The 24,018-nt window shown below is 39.7% G+C and overlaps 1 protein-coding gene across 1 annotated transcript; it reads left to right on the forward strand.

Annotated features, from left to right (window-relative positions):
- The first annotated feature begins 9,556 nt into the window (after positions 1–9,556).
- On the forward strand, positions 9,557–23,117 carry trhr2 (thyrotropin releasing hormone receptor 2). Its single transcript, XM_034288088.1, is given in 5 exon segments — positions 9,557–9,725; positions 15,116–15,796; positions 15,917–16,340; positions 19,711–20,184; positions 20,553–23,117. Coding segments are annotated over 4 exon segments (1,809 nt in total). The 5' UTR covers positions 9,557–9,725; positions 15,116–15,410; the 3' UTR covers positions 21,078–23,117.
- Positions 23,118–24,018: the final 901 nt, after the last annotated feature.

The following is a 24,018-nucleotide window of genomic DNA, read 5'->3' on the forward strand; positions in this document are numbered from 1 at the left end:
TGTCAGCTAGCGACAACCGGCGACATCATTGTGCTTTGGCACCACCGTCCGGCACAATATGAAGCATGACATAAAAAAAGAAAATCCTAAATCTGTGACTGCACATACAAATCGAAGGCACTAAATTCCGTGAGCGCAAAGTTAGCATATGCAATTGCTTTAAGATACATTTTGCATAGATCGTTTTTTATTTTGATATCGAATTGTAAGTCTAAGTACCTTTCCTGAAGAAAAAAAAAGCATAATTATTGAATATGACGATGAAAGTGCCTTTGGGGTTTCCATAAAAAAACTATGTTTGGTTAATTATTTACTGCTTTGCTTGCTGTTTCCAAAAGATGTGGAACAAATATACATTTGTATTTAATGTTATTGTTTAGGAAAAACATTTCTTATAGTGGTTACCCTTAACAGTGCAGATAAGTCTGGATGTCCTTGCTAGAGGAAAACCAAAACCACCTACTTGTTCCAGAGACTACTGAATGTGTATATAGATATAGAAGCGTTCAATTTGCAGTGGTCTCTTAATTTGAACCCTTCTGTTCCTCGCTCAAAACATTCCTTTTCAAAAATTTTGGAAAGGAAAGAAAAAGATGCTGTGGTCTCTTAATTTTTTCCGGAGCTATATAAATATACAGATCGATGGAGCTGAAATGAAGAGAATCTCCAAATTCAAGTTTCTCTGTGTGTTCATCAAAGATGACCTCACTGGGTCCAGACATTTGGAATTTGGGAGTAATGTTGTCAGTAGTATATAGAATAAAACAAAACGGTTCATTTTACTCAAACACATACCTATTAAAAGTAAAACCAAAGAAACTGGTAATTTTGCAGTGGTCTCTTAATTTTTTCCAGAGCTATATATTGCTCTAATTGGTCATGTTTTAAGGAATTTATATGTACGTAGCTCCAACCATCTGGTTATGATCGGCTCTCCCCTTTTGATTGAATACCACGCATCACAAATGGTTTGATATTTAAAGAGGTCTTAATGACGTCTGTTTTGTTAGGGCATCCGATCTCCGCAAAAATACCACAAATTAAGCATTCGGGTAATGTATACCGTATAACCAGAATGTTTACATCGCCTGGATCGCAGTATGCTGCTGAAAACCGTAAAACAAATTTTATGCGGCTAGCACAAACATAATAGAATCAGGTGACACATAACGGCATTAACAAATTAAATCACTCACGACTGATGATAGACTCGTATTGATTAAGGAGGTTTTTGTACAGTGCTTTTATTTAATCTATTTATCACACTATTTGTCCATATCCTACTATAATACTGTCTGTAGTGCTGGCTGGTGTCAGGAGTGGAATATTTCTGGATAAGAACTGGTAACTTAAAATGTAAAAGTATGGACCTTCTATGGTATGATTTTATCCATCTGTTGAATAAAAGTAAAATATAGGCTATGAGGGAGAGGTTTCGGGAAACACCCTTCCCCCTTCACATTAAAGGCTCAGCTGTTATTATTCCTGACCATCATATATCCCAATCCCCGGGGAAACGACAACATCGCAGCGACCAGCAAGAAGGCACACCAGAGTATCTACCACTAGCAGCACTGTAAGCTGTAACCACTAGCAGCAAAGCTTTGTATGATCTGCAGAAAGGGTCATCAGCTGACACCTGTCCTACATGACACAAGGGCCAGCAAGAGTACAGACAAGATCAACATAGTCTAATATTGGTGCAGTGGCTGAAGACTAATGTGGGTTTACAAACAGACATTAATCAAGCAACATGATTATGCAGTAAAACTCACAAAGCAGAACTTGCATGTAAATCTTGAAGAAAACGGCTTGGAGATATGCATTGGAGATGTGCACTGGAGATGTGCATTGGAGATGTGCAATGGAGATGTGCATTGGAGATGTGCATTGTAGGACAGATCTCTGTGATCACTCTCTCCAACTAGCTGGGGTGGGGTAGCTGCGAAAAGCCAGTGTCATAATCATTAATTGCACATCACAAATTGAGTGGGGGATATAGCAAAAGAAAAGGTGGGAAGAAAATATAATAATAATCATAATAGTAATTTTAGAATGAAAATGTGCAGGTAGTCTAGTGGTCAACCCAGTTTGAATATAAACTAAATTAGGTCCCACTGACATTTTCTTAAAAACATTACCGTTCAAAAGTTTGCGATCACTTTGAAATGTCTTTGTTTTCCTTAAAAACATTATGAAATGAGTTTGAATAGGAAATATAGCAAAATTAATAGGAAATACTATTCTCACTGATAAAGTTAGAAATTCTTTTTTTAAATGAAATAACAATAGTGTCCTTTAAATTTGCTTTTATCAAAGAATGATCCATTTGCAGCAATTACAGACTTGCAGACCTTTTGGCATTCTTGTTGTCAATTTGTTGAGGTAATCTGAAGAGATTTCACAACATGCTTCCTGAAGCACCTCCCACAAGTTGGATTGGCTTGATGGGCACTTCTTACGTACCATAGGGTCAAGCTGCTCCCACAACAGCTCAAGAGGGTTGAGATCTGGTGACTGTGCTAGCCACTCCTTTATAGACAGAATTAATATTAAAATAATGTTAATAATACACATATGATAATATCGTATTCACTAGGTGAAACTGAAGTTCTATTTTTCCAAAAACTCCTCTCGGTTTGTTGATACCTTATTTTTGTCACCTATAAACAACAGTGTATTTGCTTAAAGAAGGAGACGGGACCTATGCACTGATGTTGAAATCAACTTGTTAGCCCCACTATAAACCCTGGGAGAGACCCACAATGACGCACCGTTTTAATAGCCAATTCACATGGAAAAAAGGACGTTATATTTTTCCAGAAAATCTTCTCGGTTTGTTGATACCTTATTTTTGTCACCTATAGACAACGGTGTATGTGCTTAAAGAAGGAGACGGGACCTATGCGCTGTGTTGAAATCCACTCATTAGCCCCACTAGAACCGGAGAGATCCGGAAAGGCGCCGTTTTAGTAGCCCATTCACATGGGAAAAAGGACGTTGTAATCTTCCAAAATCTCTTCTTGGTTTTTCCATGGCTTATTCATGGCCAAACGATGCATTTGCTTAAACTATAAGTCTGGACCTATATACCGGACCTATACACTAGTGTTTGGATTAAGGCCTTTAAGTAGCCTATTCATTAGGTGAAAATGTTTTGTATTTTTCCAAAAACTCCTCTGGGTGTTAGGCCTTGTGGATCTTTTGTTTATCAGTGGCCTTTTCACTATCCATTAAGTGTTATTGTTCTTTTGTATGGTTTTATTTTTTTATTTGTACAGTTACTGTTACAGACTCTCCACCGCCATACATTCTTATTTTGAGTGTAATTCATTTGCCAAAAAAGAGAAAAAAGCAGAAAGTTGAAGATGATTTTGACTGACAGCATTTCTTTCTTTCAAATTGTCTATAGATACCCCGATAATATCGGTACCGTGAATTATTTTGGCCACAATAACCATCCATCCATCTTCTTCCGCTTATCCGGGGCCGGGTCGCGGGGGAAGCAGTTTAAGCAGAGATGCCCAGACTTCCCTCTTCCTAGACACTTCCTCTAGCTCTTCCGGGGGGACACCGAGGTGTTCCCAGGCCAGCCGGGAGACATAGTCCCTCCAGCGTGTCCTAGGTCTTCCCCGGGGTCTCCTCCACCACAATAACCTTGTAGTGAAAATCTGATATCGTGACAGCCCTAGGCAGAATACCAGCTGACTGTTTCTTCCGTAATGGTATGGAGCAAAATGGAGTGATAGACTTTCTTCTTCAAGATCCCTTTTATCTTATTCAAATATATTACCACCACCAAAGCACACCCAGGCCATCACATTGCCTCCACAATTGCCTCCAGCATCTTTCCATTTGGTCTGCGTCTCACAAATGTTCTTTGTGATGCAAACTCCTGAAACTCCTGTCTGTCCATAACACTTTATTCCAATCATCTTTTGTCCAGGGTCCAGGTTTTTTTGCCCATCTTAATCTTTTCTTTTTATTGGCCAGGCTGAGACTTGGGTTTTTCTCTGCAACTCTGCCTAGAAGGCCAGCATCCCAGAGTCGCTGCTTTTCAATGTTGATGTTGAGACTGGTGTTTTGCCGGTACTGTTTAATGTAGCTACCAGCTGAGGACCTGTGAGGCATCTGTTTCTCAAACTAGACACCAGTGTAGAAATTTCACAACGGCCATGGCCATCGTTGTACTTCACTCTGGCCTTGATGCCCATAAAGATTACAAAATAAAAATGACTTGCTCTGCCCACAAATAAGTCACTATATTTGTTTATTTAGGTCGTACTCATTAGCGCAGGTGAATGTGATGTAAAGGATACTTTTGGGGAACTGAGGTAATTTCATCATTCTGGCTAGCAAGCCTTAACGTTACTTAACAGTCAATACCGTAGCCTGTTTGTTGTCGTCATGTGAAAGCTCCCAACTAAAACTTATGAAATGAAACATTCCAGAATCTCTTACAAATTTGAGGGAGGAATTTAATCAAGGATTAAAACATGATAATTAAACTTTTTATGTGGAAATAATATATCAGTTATAATAAGTTATTATACAAAATATGATAATAAAAAGTGAATCATGTATATGTTTTTATGTTATGCATGTATTTTTCTTATCAACAATTCAAGTTGTTTATTTGTAATCTCCAAATCCTTTTATTCCTCTCAGTGGCCTTTGTGCCCTGGCATTTTACCTTTTGTGCCCTAAACATTTTTGTGATACCGAAGGGCAAATGACCTTGCCCCTAAAATGAAGATCACATTCCAAGCCTGCTAGAAATGTATTTGTCCTCTTGGTCAGTTGTGCACCAGGGCCTCCCACTCCTCTTTCTATTTTGGTTAGAGCCAGTTTGCGCTGTTCTGTGAATGGAGTAGTACACGGCTTGAATGTGATCTTCAGTTTCTGGACAATTTCTTGCAAAGAATAGCCATTAATTCTCAGAGCCAAAAAGACTGATGGTTCTTATTTTTTTCCTCTTTTATTCTTGTCATTTTGAGCCTGTAACTGAACCCACACCTGCTGATGCTCCAGATACTCAACTAGTCCAAAGAAGCCCAGTTTTATTGCTTCTTTAATCACCACAACAGTTTTCAACAGTGTTAACATAATTGCAAAAGGGTTTTCTAATGATCAATTAGAGTTCTAAAATTATGAACTTGGAATAGCAAACACAATGTGCTGGACTGATGGTTGTTGATCATGGGCCTGTCTACAGCTATGTAGATATTCCATTAGAAATCAGTGGTTTACAGTTACAATAGTCATTTACAATATTAGCAATGTCTGGACTGTCTTTCTGATAAATCTGATGTGATTTTATGAACAAAAAATTGCTTATCTTTCCAAAAAACTTCTAAGTCTAGTACCCTATACTTTTGTACGGTATTTGTCAATTTTTTATTCATCCAGACCAAGGACAGTGCACAGAGTAGGTTACACCAATGTTTCCCACCCAGGGGTTCTAAGAGGGGGTACTTGAGAAGACTTATAAAGCCATAAACCTATGAATGCACATACTCTGGGCAGAGCAAAATTCACTTGGATGTACATTGACAGAAAAAGGTTTTGTTGGGTTCTTCAGCAGCGTTGTAGAACAGTGGCCGACTCAGGCTGTCTGAGGGGCAGGGGTGAAATAAATTGAAAGGGCACCAGCTGCATGTGGTGGGGCACTAATACACAGACATTTGTGATGCAGTTATTGTGAAACAGTTCCTGGTTAAAAATAACTTTGAGAATGAGCTGTACAGTTAATATGTCGGATGTTTAATACACATAAGTCATTGAAACAAATTTTTCGACCACTTCACAGATTTCATGTTAACAAACTATAGTTTTGGCAAGCCGGTTAGGACATCTAATTTGTGCATTACACAAGTAATTTTGCAACAATTGTTAGTGTCACCTAGAATTCACTATCACAATTCCAGTGGGTCAGAAGTTTACATACATATGTTGAATGTGCTGTAGGCTAATTTACATAATTTGAGTCAATTGGAGGTATACCTTTGGATGTATTGCAAGGCCTACCTCCATACTCAGTGCCCCTTTGCTTGACATCATGAGAAAATCAAAAGAAATCAGCCAAGACCTCAGCAAAGAAATTGTAGACCTCCCCAAGTCTGGTTCATCTTTGGGAGCAATTTCTAAACACCTGAAGGTACCATGTTCACCTGTACAATTAATAGTATGCAAGTATAAACATCATGGGACCACGCAGCCGTCATACCGCTTGGGAAGGAGACGCATTCTGTCTCCTAGAGAAGAACGTACTTTGATGCGAAAAGTGAAAATCAATCCTAGAAGAACAGCAAAGGACCTTGTGAAGATGCTGGAGGAAACAGGTACAAAAGTATCTATATCCACTGTAAAATGAGTCCTATATCGACTTAACCTGAAAGGCCACTCAGCAAGGAAGAAGCCACTGCTCCAAAACTACCATTAAAAAGCCAGACTGCAGGTTGCAACTACACATGGGGAAAAATATCATACTTTTTGCAGAAATGTCCTCTGGTCTGTTTGGACATTATGACCATTGTTATATCTGGAGGAGAAAGGGAAGGCTTGCATGCCTAAGATCACCATCTCAACCATGAAGCACGGGGGTGGCAGCATCATGTTATGGGGGTGCTTTGCTGCAGGAGGGACTAGTGCATGATGAGTAAGGCATGATGAGTAAGGATAATGATGTGGATATTTTGAAGCAACAACTCAAGGCATCAGTCAGGAAGTTAAAGCTTGGTCGCAGATGGGTCTTCCAAATGGACAATGACCCCACTCATACTTCCAAAGTTGTGGCAAAATGGCAAGGTATTGGAGTGGCCATCACAAAGCCCTGACCTCAATCTTATAGAGCATGTTTGGGCAGAACTGAAAAAGTATGTGCGAGCAAGGAGGCCTAAATACCTTACTCGGTTACACCAGTTCTGTCAGGGGGAATAGGCCTCTAGAACTTCTAGAAGGCTACCCGAAAGGTTTGACCCAAGTTAAACAATTTAAAGGCAATGCTACCTAATACTAATTGAGTGTGTAGACTTCTGACCCACTGGGAATGTGATGAAATAAAATATAAGCTGAAATAAATCATTCTCTCTACTATTATTCTGAAATTTCACATTCTTAAAATAAAGTGGCAATCCTAACTGACCTAAAACAGTGAATTCTACTAAGATTAAATGTCAGGAATTGTGAACAACTGACTTTAAAAGTATTTGTTTAAGGGGTAAACTGTATATAAACTCCAGATTTCAACTGTATGTTGAAGAGCATAGTCAGGGTAGGGAGATAGTCAGGGTGGTGGAATCAGTGTAGATAAAAGTTAAAGATATTACTACACTTTCTGTTTGATTTGAGTTGGATCAAGCCCACCAGTTAGCATCGAAATGGCTAAGTAAGTTACCTAGCAATGCATCCTCTAACATGGTATACAGCTTAAAACCAAAACAAACCAGAAAATGCAGTCTGCACACATTAGTAATACATCTTAAGTAAGCTGCAATCTTTCCATTGGTTTAAATGTAACACATTTTGCTAGGTAACCAACCTCAAGGTTACAGCTCAGACTGCACTAAACCCACTGACACTTGAATATTCTAAAGGGGGAGTGGCTGAGTGTGTGTGTGAGGATTGTACCATAAATAAAGGGGTATTCCACCCAAGAGATGATTCTACCTCATTTTCACTCTGTTTAGGAATCAATAAACTTATACATACATTTTTTACATGTTTTCCTCTTTCTAAATATACATTTTAAACTTCTCAATGCACATTTTTTAACTTCTACATGCTAATGATTCTAGAAACTTTCTGGATGAGTTTTTGGCTCCAAATAGAAAGCAAACTGAAGTAGAATCATGCTGCCACTAAATTGTTTTTTAAAAGGATTTATAAAAACAGGAGGCACCAGCAGGGCATTTTCCACCATAGAGGCATCCCATGAGGGCACATTGTCTTGGATGTAGGAGCATGTAGAGGCCAACAAATGTTCTAGCATGTTCCTCACACATAGGGGCGCCCATGAGTACACTGCACCACAACTATCCACTGGAAGGGCACCCAGAGGGCACTTATTCACGTTTTTTGCCCGTAGGAGCACCTTGGAGGGCACTAAACAACATTTCCTCACAAATAGAGGCACCCATGAGGGCCCTGCATCACAATTTCTCCATTGGATGGGCGCCCACTACACCATGTTTTCTCGCATGTTGGGGTACCCTAAAGGGCACTTCATCACGTTTTCTTGCACACTGGGCCACCATAGAGAGCACTTCATGTTTTATTTATCATGGGGGCACTTTTTCTGTGTTTTTTCTGACATGGGGCACCAAGGGGGGTGATCGCTAACGTATAAGGGAAAGTGTTAAGTCTGCAATAGGAAGGAGGGGTGTGTGGTATTACGCCAATATACCGTGGCTTACAGATGTTTTTAGGCACTAAGCACCAAGAAGTGCCTGAACACAGCGCTAAGTGGTATATTGTCAATGTATCACAAACCATCATGTGATCTGATGTCATTCCCGTGGTATAGGGTCTCATATACCATGGTTATCCGACAATCAGCATTCAGGATTCAAACCACCTGGTTTATAACATACCAATAAACCATGGCTAAGGACTGTTCTTATTATAAACTCTAACCTTATAGGTAAGACGCAAAACACATCTAGGGGTCTTTATGGTAATCTGGGTACCAATATATTCCTCATCACACTTTTCTGAAAATGTGGCAATTAAACCCTGATTTAAATATGTTGTACTTCAGTATCGGGTTTATATGTGGCTGTAATTTAACATATTACCGCTACTTTATATGGATTAGCCTGTTATAATAGATGTACTGTCAAATTACGGATTATAAGAAATGTTGCATAATTCACAATGGAAACCAGATAAAAAGTAAATAATAATTAGACTACTCTCGCAATTTTTTTCACACATTTCATACATATTTTAGCCATTAACTATTTAACGTTTTATAAACAGATTTATTTCACCACTTGGCAAGGGTGTGAACGTATGGCTGTGCGCAGCCTACGCATATGTACGCACATAACGTTTTGTATTGATACCTGTTAGACTGCTGGGAAAAGATTCCACGCATGGCTAACGCACAGATGTGTGCTTATGCATGATTGATAGATGATGCTCCGGATTCCCTTTCCGCTCGCTCCACCAGCACCGCCCCGACTGGGGTAGTGGTAATACAATTGAATAATTAAATCGTCCTGGTAAAAAAAAAAAAATGGTTATTTTAATAAGACCTATTGTGGTAAACGTAATTGGATGCAATATATTACCATTAAATGTAAGAATAGCTCCTATGATTGAATTATTTTTTGTAGATTATATTCCTGTAAAAAGAACGGCTTATGATTCCAGGCGTTAATGACATGAAGCCGTAAAAAACCCACTTGCGTCCAATGTAATCCAAGAGATGCATTGTAATCTATCAAGAAGAATGACAGCACTGGGCAGAGGTTCAACGCAAGGGGGAGACTCGAGCCGTCGAGAAAGCGCGGGCGTGAGTAAGTAATGCGTGGGAAAGGATGTGAAGGCGCACTATAGCCAATGTGAGTACATTGCTGCTCTAGAAGACTGTAAATTCTCTTAGACAACAGAAATTGTTCTTTATTAAACAGTGTTCAAGGTGAATAACAGAGCTGAAAATAATCCGAAGAAGCAAGAAACTGGGGAAGTGCGCCGTGCATGTCAGTAAGAATGGATATAAGGTAAGACGCACATTTTGTGATGTACTGAAGAGATGGTAAGGATAAAAGTTATTAACTGCATTATTAATTGTCACATTGTTTGCCTAATACTTCAAATCAAATTTTAGGCAAAAAATAACCATCAATCTCAACCAGTTTCTGCAAGTTGATTTTACAACAGGCTGTGAAGTAAGCAATCTTTTTGGGGGGAGACAACTTGATAAGACTATACATATCAGAATTACCTGTACTGTGAAATTGTCTATTATTTTGATGAAATGTGTTCCATACAGGTTAAACTCATCGAGTCCTCAGCATCCCAGTTAATTCTCATTCAAGTTATTGCTGAACATTGGGTAATGAAATGCAATTTTGATTTAGGAGTTAGATTATTGACTAATAACTTTGTGATTAATTAATGTTGTTATATACAAATAATGAATCAGGGTCTTATGGCAATACCTTTGCTTTATTTATGAAAATGGTTTGTTATGCGACTATATGAGATATTTTATTTTCTTATTAGAATCCATACATGGTATATCACGTTGAAAAATTTGACAAAAAACACGGACAGATGGAAACGTTGACAGTCCAGCTCCAACATCTTAATTCTGTTTGACCATGTAAGAAACACGTGAGGTGCAGTAAAGTTATTTCTGTTCTTAATCGGTCTTGAACCGATCACGTTTGCTCGCGTTTGGTGGGTGTGGCGAGGCGTTAGTGCATGCAATAGGTGACGTATTGAAAGAATATTGGCTAATGGCGTTCCATACCACAACTCTTTTTAGCTGGTCGTTCAGTATAGTACAGGTCAATTGATCGTTCCAGAACACAAGAAACTAACATAATAACGAATGCAGTAATGAGTAGGATTGATTTTACTGAGGTAGGCTTGACTTGATTGACGTGATGCACACAAATGCTTTCTGATTAGTTAAAATTGGTTACAACATTTGTTGGAAGTAAACGCATGCAGTACTTTCTTATAATTTTGATCCACAAGTCATAATTGTCCAATTGTGTGTGTCACAAAAAAAGTGCGATTGCAGTTTTTAAATATACAAAGTTGAAAACATGAAAAACATGACCTCCTAAATGTTTTATAATAAACCAAAAGAAACAATATATAGTTCCCAATTTAATATATTATATTTCCATTAAGTTCTGAATGGTGTCATTTTGTCATCAAAAACAATATCAATGTCATGCAACTGGGTGATTTTTTAAATAGTTTTTTAGGGGGAGGGGCACTATTGCTTTAGTCCTGTTGGTAAGAGAAATTACAGAAGATGTTTCTGGACCATATCGTCTAAATATTGGAATTAAATAAAATGTTTCTTTAATATATGGTCTATACAGAGGATTTACACTGGCATGCACAGTAAATTCAAAATATGGATGACATCACTGTCTCTAACACTCTACACAATTTATTTTCATGAAAAGGTGTGACTGGGAGGAATTTATTATAAATATTTGTTTTAGGTGCCACAGGGATTTACATTAATTTGTGCCTGGACAAGGAGTAGCACCAGCATCATCATCTGCCTGTTGACTGAACCACTCCCTTGAGATGGAGCAGCTTATCAATGTGCCTCTATATCAAACATTTCAAGTTTAGACTTGAACCTATAGGGGGGAAATGTGCCAAAGTGAAGATCAAAATTTATGTTTCACTAACTGAGCCTAAAGCATCTAGGTAAAAACATTTTCTCATATTTTTTGTTATAGTAACTCTACACTTCAGGGCTTAATTGTCATGTGAACACAAGTTGTAGTAGAGCAATGAACTAAATGTGGCATGAACAGTAAGTATTGTTTGTTACAGTTTTTATAATTGCTTGTAGTCAATTATAGACTTATTGCCTGTCTACAATACTGAAATATGCAAACATAGTTGCTGAGACAAACAGAAAAAATCACACAGTTGCCAAAGAATAGTTCAGTATTGATCTGGCATTAAGTAAACCATTTCGGAACCTACAGTATTTTACATTTCATCAAGTTATTACTCACTGCCGTTGACATCATTTCCTAGTCCTTTGGTGTGACATCATTTCCTAGTCCTTTGGTGTGACATCATTTGTAAGAACAATTAGCACTTGTTTTATAGTTTTAAATGATTGAAGTATAAAAGTCATGGAATTTTCTTTCTCTGCATTTGATGGAAGGCTTTTTTTAGCTATGATGACTAAAATAAACCATACAGCTTTGTACCATACACCAAGATGCTGTGACAGCTTTTTGTTTTCGGTGTGACACAAAAAGTTTGTGACAAAAAATGATGTCACCCCAAATCAAATGGATTTAACTCCTGAACAAACTATTACATTGACCTTATTCAATTTAATATAGTACAAATACAATTATTTGCATTTGTTTTTATCATTTTCAAAGATATGTAATAGGATATTAAGGACACCAAATTTGCATGTTACGTTTCAAATTGGATTCAAATTGTATTTGTAACATTTCATATGAAATTAGTAATTTAGTACACAATTCCATGGCATAGTACACCAAAAAATCTGACCTGTTTTTTTTTTTCATTTTAACAACTATGGACTGAAATTAGAAGAAAAAAAAACTCTGGAGTGCACCCTAAAGTGGTTCTGAGTGCCTAGTCAACATACAATTTCTCCCACGTCTGGTTCTTATTCCTTCCTGATGACATTCCTCAAATGATGTTTTGGTCTGGGTTTTTTATCCGGCACTAGTGATTGTACAGACATTTATTGGGAACTGGCTGTGATTCTCTCCTTTCTAGTTCTCACTTTCTACATTGGTCCTCTCCAAATCTTGTTTCCAGACACTTTGGCCCAAATACATAGAAGGTATGGTAGAACAATCCGTCAAACTTAACCTTCATTAGCCAAAAAGAAAGTTGTAAGAAATTCCCTGCACAATATACTCAGGCTTAATCGGCTTAGTCTACCAACTAATCATTTCCCACAGAACCATTTCCCATGTGTTGTGTGCCCCTGAGCACCAATTGCTATGTTGTAATGTTCTTGTAGGACAGCTGAGTGTACTGAGCTATTTCAGTGCTGCGCTGTCTCTAACAGATCAAGGCTGTTACTGCTGTTCAACGCGATAAAGTTGTTGTGTTTTGAATGAAGACTGCGGCTATCGAACGAGCCGCACTATTTCAGCGGCACTGGGGCCACGAGAGATGTCAGAGAGTGTGGGTAGGAGTGCAGAGCTGCCTAAGGAATCAGCAGGGGAGGGACCACTGTTCAATGAATGTCTTTTATTTTGAACTGTTTTATTATGCTCGTATGATCCCCATTAGCCTCTACATCCTGCAGCAGCAGCCGCTCTTCCTGGTAATCAAACATAAATCAAAACATAGCACAATACATGGAAACATACCGACTAAAATATTAAGTGAAGTTATGACAAAACAAGGGCTTGCGGGACTTGTTGTGTTGACCGAGATGTAAAGAAAGTACTGGATGAGTCAGTGTCCATCATAATGTGCACGAGAGTGTCCTTCGTCATTGTAGCACACTGCAGCCAGGTTAGTGATGCTCGGGGCTTCCTGGTTTGTCCTGCCAGTGGCATAAAAAAAAAAGCGTGTAAACTGTGTTCCAAATAAAATACCCAAGATGTAACAAGGGCACAATGTTTGCTGTCATTACATTAGCAAATGGTTATGTGTTAATGAATAATGTATTTTTTCAATAATATGAAAAACAGAATAATCTAATAAATGTATATTTTTTTGAAATCATTAAACATTTACAATACACTGCTGATCAAATTTTTAGGGATCTTTAGTCCGCAGGAGTAATAGATCTACAGTTTCTGAATGCTTCCTTGCATGTGCGGGCAGGTTTTCTAAACAGACCACCTATCGTATGTGTGCAGACTTTGTATGCCTTTAATACACTTCCTACACAGCAGGAAAAGTCCTAGATCCCCAAGATGATCAAATGAAGTCTTTCCTTACAATCATGCCATTTCCAACAATAATCAGAATCAAAGGTGTCTGTTGCTGCATGACAAGTCAACAGAAGCCCAGAGGATACACAGCAATCTGGATTGGGTGTCATAATCGCTGCGTGGTATCTGTAGCTGGTATCTGTAGCTGGTATCTGTAGCTGGTATATGAAGCTGGTATCTGTGGCTGGTATCTGTAGCTGGCATCTGTAAACAATAATAAAGACTATAATAAAGACTTACTGGCCATAATACACAATTATTATTCCCTCAGTCATCTCTGCATAGTAATATTATGAAATTACCTGAGCCCAACTGCCCGACATAATGAAAACGTAGAACTGAGTGAAACTAAGTTTACTCTGAGATGTGCGGAGGATGACAGTGTCAAATTTATTGTGGGCTTCAGTTAAATTACTTTTCATTTCATGTCCACCTCAATTTATTATAGAGAGCCCTCTGGAGATGGACCCGATCTCATTTACAAGGCAAGAAGACTGAAAAGAGCAACAGATTTTTGGATGGCATTCAGTCACTAAATGTGCACTCTGAGTAAGCCTAAGTAGATTTGAAAGACTCAGTCTGGGTTTCATTCAAAGCCGGCGTGGCAATTTATATGCAGTGTTTTTTATTTACATTAGTCATTCTGTGCCCAGACACTTCTAATGATGAACAGTGAAATAATTCCTGTGAGGAGGCTCAGGCTGGTAGTAGCTGTAGAATTTTATACAGTTTCCAAGACCGGTCTGTGAGTTAATCTGACCACTGGAAAATGATCTGCGTACAAATTATAAACTCGGTTTGACTGAATTGAGCCCTCTCAATGAGAAATGAAATGCTATTTTTGAAAATGCTATTGATGTTTGTGTTGAATTGTATGGAGATTGAGTTGAATATGCTGTATGACAATAAGAGCGTCTATAGTGTTTCATCCACTCAATTTGCTTCATAATAACAGTTTTTTGGTTAAGGTCATTCATATTCTACTGAATGTCGGTATGCTGTATCTGGGCTTCAAGTACACACACTCTTATGTTACAAATGCATAAAAGCACACATTTGAATGAAACGTGTCCCTTTACAAATCTAAATGTTGTTGCTAAGACATAAATCAATTTGGAAATGTCAAGTGTCTGGAAAGCGCTGGCATGCTTTTAGGAATTTGTTATGCTTAGATAACACTGTGCAGAAATAAAATGGCTTATTTGAATAATTATCTGAGAAACAACATACACCAAGCAGGTGTTCTGTAGAGATTATTTATGAAGGGTCATTTTACCCCCATATACTGAGCTGATTGTTTTACGTAAAATGACGACATCAAAATGCACAAATCTACTATTTTAAGCTACAGTAAGTGTGTGTTTTGAAATTGGCAAAGCATGTTTTTCCAAAGAAATGTCTTTCCACGTGCCTTTAGTGCTATAATTTGTCCAATTAACTTGGAGTTATTGTTCTATTTTCAGGAGGATCAATGGAATGTACATTTGTTTCAATGGGCTTTAGGCAGAGGAAAATTAGCTTCAACTTGTTAATTTGATTATTTAAATTGAAGTACATTCCTGCAAGACTCCAAGGCTTTGAAGAGGAGGCGCAATACAGAATACATCAATAGGCTGAAAGACAGACGAAACATGGTACGTCAATAAAAAGATTCTACCTATTCAACACTACCTACGCTCACATATCATCGCAATCTCTCAGACGCCATTTCCAGAAAAATATCTTGTTTTACCTCACATCGAAACATCACTTGCAAACATGACAGAAAATGTGAGCTCACGGATGGATGTCCCAACCAACATTTCCCTAGTAAGCCCAGGGGATCCCATATCCCAATCTCTAGAGTACAAGACTGTGGCAGTGTTCCTGGTTCTGCTGGTCTGTGGGCTCGGCATTGTGGGTAACATCATGGTGGTTTTGGTGGTCCTCACCACGCGACACATGCGCACTCCCACCAACTGCTACCTGGTGAGCCTGGCCATAGCGGACCTGACCGTGCTGGTGGCCGCCGGCCTGCCCAACGTGTCAGACAGCCTGACTGGAACCTGGGTGTTTGGGCATGCTGGCTGTCTTGGCATTACTTATCTCCAGTACCTTGGCATCAACGTGTCTTCCTGCTCCATCACAGCCTTCACCGTGGAGAGGTGAGCGATGCTTCAGCTACCACACAACCTTTACACTCCATCCAATGCAAGAACTATATAATGATTTACTTAATACATTTCTTTGTAGAACATTGTCGGTTGCGCTTCGCCTTTTCCCAGGTACATTGCCATCTGCCACCCAATGAGGGCCCAGACGGTGTGTACGGTGTCGCGGGCCAAGCGGATCATCGCCGGGGTGTGGCTGTTCACCTGTGTCTACTGCATGCTGTGGTTCTTCTTGGTGGACATCCAGGTAATGAAGGACGGCACCATCCAGTGTGGCTACAAGGTGTCCCGCGACCTCTACCTCCCCATCTACCTTATCGACTTTGCCGTCTTCTACGTGACCCCTCTGCTCCTCGCCATTGTCCTGTACGGCCTCATCGCCCGCATTCTGTACCTCAACCCACTCCCCAACCAGGCCGACGCGGGCACAGTCTCTGCCAGGGCCACGACGCTCCGGAGGAGCTGCAAAGAACCGGCGGACGGAGGTAAAGGGGGCCGCCAGGCCCGCCAGAAAAGTGCGCTGTCCTCGAGGAAACAGGTGAGTGTGTCAAAGCACAAGGAGCATTACAACTGTAATTATCATCCAATGGTTTGGCCACAGCTGACCCCGGCCTACTCTCTACTCTGCTCTCTGTTCTCCACGGATTAGCCCGTGATTCCCTTTAAGCATCCCATTCTTCCTATCACCTGGGAGAATTGGCCTGCTGTTTGCAGAGTACACTGCACTGCCCACCTTGGTTATGACTCACCTCAGGGTAAATGGCTTTACTGCTTTCTTGAGCTGCTGGGATAAAGGTTTTCTCAGGGGACCTGAGACCATTGTTCCTTCCTCTTAGCTTTAACTGTTTTCTTTTACAATTATACAGTGTTATACATTGTGTTCTCCAGTGTTACGCCTGAAAACCACGAATCCTTTTGTCCATTCAGTATACACATGATGTTTTATTCCCTACGTGTGAACATGTTTTGGATTCACACATTCGATAATTTAGAGATATGTTCCAAACATCTGTATTATAGAATAACCCTTTCCATCCATCATAATTCATGTAATTACTTATTTTCACATGGCCATTACAGAATTGTTCAACACTTCTCTAGACATTTGTCCATAGAACAGGAACTATTTGATAAATTATCCAAGTTATTTTAAGTTTTGGCTCCTTATGTTAATTGACTTACAGTAAATACTTATGTCATTAAGAGTGTTGCTACTAATTACAGATAACACATTAAGGCAGTTCATTAGCAGCCATATAATGTTATTGATTCGTCTGCCTCATCTCTGTTGATGGATGCTCAACACAACACATTTGAGACGGTTGTTTACATTGTGTAATGGAGATGGGAGGTTAACCTGCAGGAACTAAAGAGAAATGACTTTTTAATGACTCCATTAATCAGTCAGCGTTGGCATACTGCTTTACATGGGACATGGCTGATGAATATTCCACAACCAGCTAGTGTCTGGTATGGTAGTTTCGCTTGCTACATGTTTGGCAAAAAGAAAGGCAATGAACACATTGCAAAATCATGTAGACAAACTGTACAACCAAAAGTCTTGGCTCTAAAATGAATGACTTATTCAGGCTCTCAAATACAGTGCACCTACTGCAGGAGCCAGTGTCCACACCATCCTCATCAAAAAGTCCCCAGATATAATGATATTTCAAGGCTAAATTGAAAACTTAAAATAAGACCTTAAGATGAACAGCCAGCTAGCAGCTGTCAGTCCTGTGGCTGACAATAAAGAAAATGTCTCTTCATGTTTGTATGTACACCGATCAGCCATAACATTATGACCACTGACAGATGAAGCGAATAACACTGATACACTGATCAGCCATAACATTATGACCACTGACAGGTGAAGCAAATAACACTGATACACCGATCAGCCATAACATTATGACCACCGACAGGTGAAGTGAATAACACTGATACATCGATCAGCCATAACATTATGACCACTGACAGGTGAAGCGAATAACACTGATATACTGATCAGCCGTAACATTATGACCACTGACAGGTGAAGCAAATAACACTGATAATCTCGTTATCATGGCACCTGTCAGCGGGTGGGATATATTAGGCAGCCGCAGATCAGTCAGGGTGCCCATGCTGACCCCTGTGACACTGCCTAAAGTGCCTACAATGGGCACGTGAGCATCAGAACTGGACCACGGAGCAATGGAAGAAGGTGGCCTGGAATGATGAATCACGTTTTCTTTTTACATCACTTGGATGGCCAGGTGCGTGTGCGTCGCTTACCTAGAGAACACCAGGATGCACTATGGGAAGTGCTGGTGGAGGCAGTGTGTTGCTTTGGGCAATGTTCTGCTGGGAAACCTTGGGTCCTGCCATTCATGTGGATGTTACTTTGACACATACCACCTACCTGAGCATTGCTGCAGACCATGTGCACCCTTTCATGGGAACAGTATTTCCTGATGGCATTGGCCTCTTTCAGCAGGATAATGCGCACTGCCACAAAGCAAACATGGTTCAGGAATGGATTTAGGAACACAACAACGAGTTCAAGGTGTTGTTCCCCAGATCTCAATCCAATCGAGCATCTGTGGGATGTGCTGGACAAACAGGTCCGATCCATGGAGGCCCCACCTTGCAACTTACAGGACTTGAAAGATCAGCTGCTAACGCCTTGGTCCCAGATACCATAGTATACCTTCAGAGGTCCATGCCTCAACAGGTCAGGGCAGTTTTGGTGGCAAAAGGGAGACCTACACAATATTAGGCAATTGGTCGTAATGTTATAGCTGATCGGTGTATGTGTGTGTGTGTGAGTGAGAGAGAGAGAGAGTGAGAGAGATCCAGGTCTATGTGTAAGTGTGGGGACCAGGAAGATAACAAAACCTAACAATTACACTGCCCCCAAAATTTGAGTTTTGAGTTTAGGAAAAATGTATTACTGGGGATATTGTTACAATTAGGGCTACTTTTAGGTTTAGGTAATGCTGGGTGTGTTTAGGACTAGGTGGGAGTAAGTTTAGGCAAAATATTGGTGAATGAGGTTATGTTTAGTGTCAGGGTAAGGTAGAGTATAAGGCTAGGGTACATACATTTTGTTTTGCTTTCCACAAGGAAAAGAAAAATACTTGTTTTGTGTCTATCTTCCAAAGTACCTGATATAAAAGGATTCAGCAAAAATGTTTACAATATTATGTAGACCAGTGATTACCACTGTAGTGTTTACAGAGGTAAAGGAATTTTTGTTTAGTAGTGATTCTTCTGTATTCAACTTAATGAAAACAAGTGGCAGTCGGTTTTTAGTGTTATTAATGTTTGTACGCGTTATAAAAATAATTAGATGCATATTCAAAATGTCAAAGTGTTCTTCAGTGTCATTATCTCACCGTTGGATAATTAAAACCTCCACCCCCACCTCTCCCCGCTTAAATCAAATGCTTTGTTATGTTACTCACTTCTTTATTTTAACCAAGGTTGCTGTCATCAACTGCCCGTGTAACAAGGGAACCTTATCTCGAATAGCATTTAGCTTAAAGAGTCTGCGTGTGATATGTGTATCAACCGTCTCATCATGATGAGATGTAGAATGCCTGGAAAAACGTAACCATGCTTCAACGGTTGGTTATGATTTAGTTAGAGTGAAATGTTTAAATTGGTACTGACTAAAAGGTTGAGATTGGTTTGAAAGAAAGTCTGTGCCATTTGTTAGGAGTGATAAGGCCAATCGGTCTGGTCTTATAGTGTTCCTTTATCATCTGTCTTACCGGGGTCCTGGAATGTCTGCCTGTGTGCTGTCGCCATGGTCACAAAGCCACGGGCTGAGTCATGCCACTGCTTTTTCTCTCTATGATTGGTTCCTATGATGATATGTCCACAGGGTCTCTCCCAGGGTCTCATGTCTCCTTTTCCTCCTCCAGGTCACTAAGATGCTGTCAGTGGTGGTGATACTGTTCGCTCTACTGTGGATGCCATACCGGACCTTGGTCCTTATTAACTCCTTTGTTGCCACACCCTACCTGGACACCTGGTTTGTGCTGTTCTGTCGGATCTGTATGTATGCCAACAGTGCCATCAACCCCATAGTCTACAATCTGATGTCTCAGAAGTTCCGGTCAGCGTTCCGAGGGCTGTACCGCTGCCAGAGGCTAGAAGCCCACCACCGCACGCTGTCCATGATCCAGACTGGCTACAGCATGGCCAGGGATACCAGAACCCCACAGCAGACCAGCAACGGGACAAAACAGGGAGCCAAGAGAGTTACCTGCACTGACAGAGTGACAGAAGGGCACAGTAAAGTAAACCTTTCACCAGCTGAAAATGGAGGAAGGAAGGATCTGGAACATGTGAAGGAAGGTGGTAAAGGCAACATCTGTGATGACTGAGATCAACTCGTACCTGGACAAACTGAGATCAACTCGATACTGGACAAACTGAGATCAACTCGATACCTGGACAAACTGAGATCAACTCGATACCTGGACAAACTGAGATCAACTCGATACCTGGACAAACTGAGATCAACTCGATACCTGGACAAACTGAGATCAACTCCTCATCTGGACACATTGAGATCAACTCCACAACTGGACAAACTGAAATCACCTCGATACTTGGACAAATTATGATCAACTCTATACCCAGACAAATGGAGATTAACTCCACATCTGAAGAAACTGATATCATCTCCACATATGGAAAAACTGAGTTAAATTCCATACCTGTAAAGATTAAGATCAAGTCATCACCAGTACAAACTAAGATCAACTCCACACCTGTACAAACTGAGATCAACTCCACACCTGTACAAACTGAGATCAACTCCACACCTGTACAAACTAAGATCAACTCCACACCTGGACAAACTAAGATCAACTCAACCCCTGGAAAAACCAAGATCAACTCTACACCTGGACAAACTAAGATCAACTCCACACCTGTACAAACTGAGATCAACTCCACACCTGTACAAACTGAGATCAACTCCACACCTGTACAAACTAAGATCACCTCCATACCTGTACAAACTAAGATCAACTCCACACCTGTACAAACTAAGATCAACTCCACACCTGTACAAACTAAGATCAACTCCACACCTGTACAAACTAAGATCAACTCCACACCTGTACAAACTAAGATCAACTCCACACCTGTACAAACTAAGATCAACTCCACACCTGTACAAACTAAGATCACCTCCACACCGGAGAAAACTGAGATCAAGTTCACAGCACCTGGCCAAACTGAGATGAGGGAGGCAGAAATGAATTACACAGTGCTGTAGATAAAACAAGCTTGTTTTAACACGAGTAAGTGAGTATCAGTGACGGGCCAATCCTATTTGGTTTGTTGATATTAAGTAGGGCGGGTATGTATAACTCTGAAAATGATGAGAAAAAATTACTGCATACAATAAATAATTTCATTACTCAGGTTTATTATGCCCTCCAAAAAAAGTGTGCACATTTGACCTTAATTCCCTGGAATTGACTAGTCATCATGAAGATGCCAGAACAGTGAAGAGCTTTGCCTAGGCTGAGCAGGAGCTGCCTTGACGAGACAGTCCAGAGACCAGAGCTGGCAGAAGGAATATCTGCAGTAAGGATGTAGGGGTTGAGCAATGCCAGTTCCTGAATGCCAGTTCCTGAATGCCAGTTCCTGAATGCCAGTTCCGCCCTTGATGCTCTCATGTCTACATTATGCTAACTGTCTGCTAAATATTAAAGACAGCAGGGCTACTGCAAGATTACACAAAGCAGGGGCAAAATGACTAATGCTATTGGAACCAATTATACAAAAAAATCTATGAAGTCGAGGGGCTTTCAGCTAGGCCTGTCAGGATAGGCGCAGTTGTGGACTACTGATACATCATTTACAAATTAACTATGATTTTAGTCCAGACGAGGGCAGTGAAAGGTTGAACAGAGACCCATCCCATTGGCCTACCCACACAGACAAAATGACCTGAACCAGTAAGATATCTTGCTCTCAGGCACCCTCTCCAAGGTATGATTAATTAAAAGTTAATGGAAATATTTGACATTTTGACAAGTTTAGGATATATAAAATAATGTTGACTAGTAGTGATTATTCCAGTAATCAGTAACAAATATTTAGCTCTTAATAATGTATATATAGTATACATTTGTTGCTGAAATACTAATTGTAGGCTATGTATTTAACAGTGACTTGCAGTAAATATTTTTAGGGACTAGTAAGTACTAAATTATGACTAGTGAAATATTAATTTGAATAGCAACTTTTCAGAAAGAAATAGTTGATTTAATTTTCCAACAGCAGAAATATAATTTAATAACAACTGAAAATATGTGACTTTATTGAGCCCAGGGGAAGTGGCTGGTGTGTGGACAGGAGCTAATGGGGACCCAAATGAAATAATACAAACTGAGCAACCTTGAGCTGATTTACTAGAAACTATTGAAACAGTGACTAGTAACTAATAAATAACTTCCAGTTGCATTTAAACTATAATTCATCTCTTCCAGGGAATAGAAGAAAAAAAGTATGTATACTTCAACACCATTGTCATAACTGCCCAAAATCTCAAAATAACTTCAGCACAGTAGACATGTAGTAACCTGGTAGTAACTTGCCAATAATGATGCATGCAACATTTTCAAAGATCTGTATTTACTAACCAAACTCAATCAAATATAAATGAACATAAATTGATAGGCATGTACAATGAAGATTTGTTTACGAATGTGATTTTTGTAATAATGTGTTCAAAACTGAAAATTTAGTTTATTTATTAATCCAAATAAACATTAGATTATTTCAGCTGTAGTAACATAGTTTGAAAGTAATTAGGCATACATTGGCATGAAGTTGAAATCAATAAGCCTCATATGGAATAATTTTAAAAGGTACAAAACAGAAAACATATTTTGATATCAATATTGTCTTATAGAAATATTATAGAAACATTTCAACATGTAACCTTTTAGTATCATGACAAGTGCTGGTATCATAACTGTTTAGGACAGTGGATGAGGTCTCCTAATTATCTAACATGACACCTGCTGGTATCATAACTGTTTAGGACAGGGGATGAGGTCTCCTAATTTTCTCACAAGACACCTGCTGGTATCATAACTGTTTAGGACAGTGGATGAGGTCTCCTAATTATCTAACATGACACCTGCTGGTATCATAACTGTTTAGGACAGGGGATGAGGTCTCCTAATTTTCTCACATGACACCTGCTGGTATCATAACTGTTTAGGACAGTGGATGAGGTCTCCTAATTATCTAACATGACACCTGCTGGTATCATAACTGTTTAGGACAGTGGATGAGGTATCCTAAATAGATAACATGACACCTGCTGATATCTGTTTAGGTCAGCGTATGAGGCCTCCTAAATATCTGCTGACTAGGTGGTGTCACTAAAAATACTTAATGTATTGCTTTTATTTTGTACCCATAAAAGTATGAGTGAAATGAATCTACTCTCAGCACTCAGCACCAATACTCCACTTTGAGACAGGCCTAAGGCTCCTCTGGTCATTAGTGCTTTCCATTTGATTAAATATGCTTCTCCTTACGTTGCTAAGCTCAGAGGTAAAGAAGAATAAGATGCTTTTCAGAGAGGGAGAAAGAGTGCACATATTGCTTTGAGGGGCGCAGCCAACTCATGTCTAGAAAAGCTTCCAGGTATTATGTTACTTACACAGCTCTTCGTTCACTCACTTTCAGGACGGACTGAAAGCCCTGAAAATTGGAGGCAAAGTCCCTGATCTATTCTTTCTGCAGAAAAAGCTTGTTTCTCACTAGCTGTCGCTGAGTCCAGGGAGACCAGGGACAGGAGTCCAGGGACAACACTGTAAAGTGCAGTCATTTGTTCTGTAAAGCCCCAGCTTAGAGCAGTCTTTTTTATTAATGTTGAATTTCCACTTTGTCAAGAGATTCATTCCTAGATTCTGGGTCATATGTGATACAAATATATCTGTTCAGTCACAGTGCCAGGATGTTTTCTCTCTTAGCGGGAGTATGACCAATACCTGGGGAGTCTGAGAAAATAGTTGATTTTCATGAGATATAAAGTGCTTGAGGGGGCTGAACTGGGGCTACGCAGATTTGTGACATAAGCTATAGCACCCCCTAGCCCCAGTGTAGCCCCAGTGTAGCACCGTGCCTGTATTTGTGGCTGAATGGTATTGAAGGAATGTAACCGTAGCATGGAACTGAAATAAATACACAAC

Source organism: Esox lucius, chromosome 19 (genome assembly GCF_011004845.1).
Source record: "Esox lucius isolate fEsoLuc1 chromosome 19, fEsoLuc1.pri, whole genome shotgun sequence".
Classification (NCBI taxonomy): Eukaryota; Metazoa; Chordata; class Actinopteri; order Esociformes; family Esocidae; genus Esox; species Esox lucius.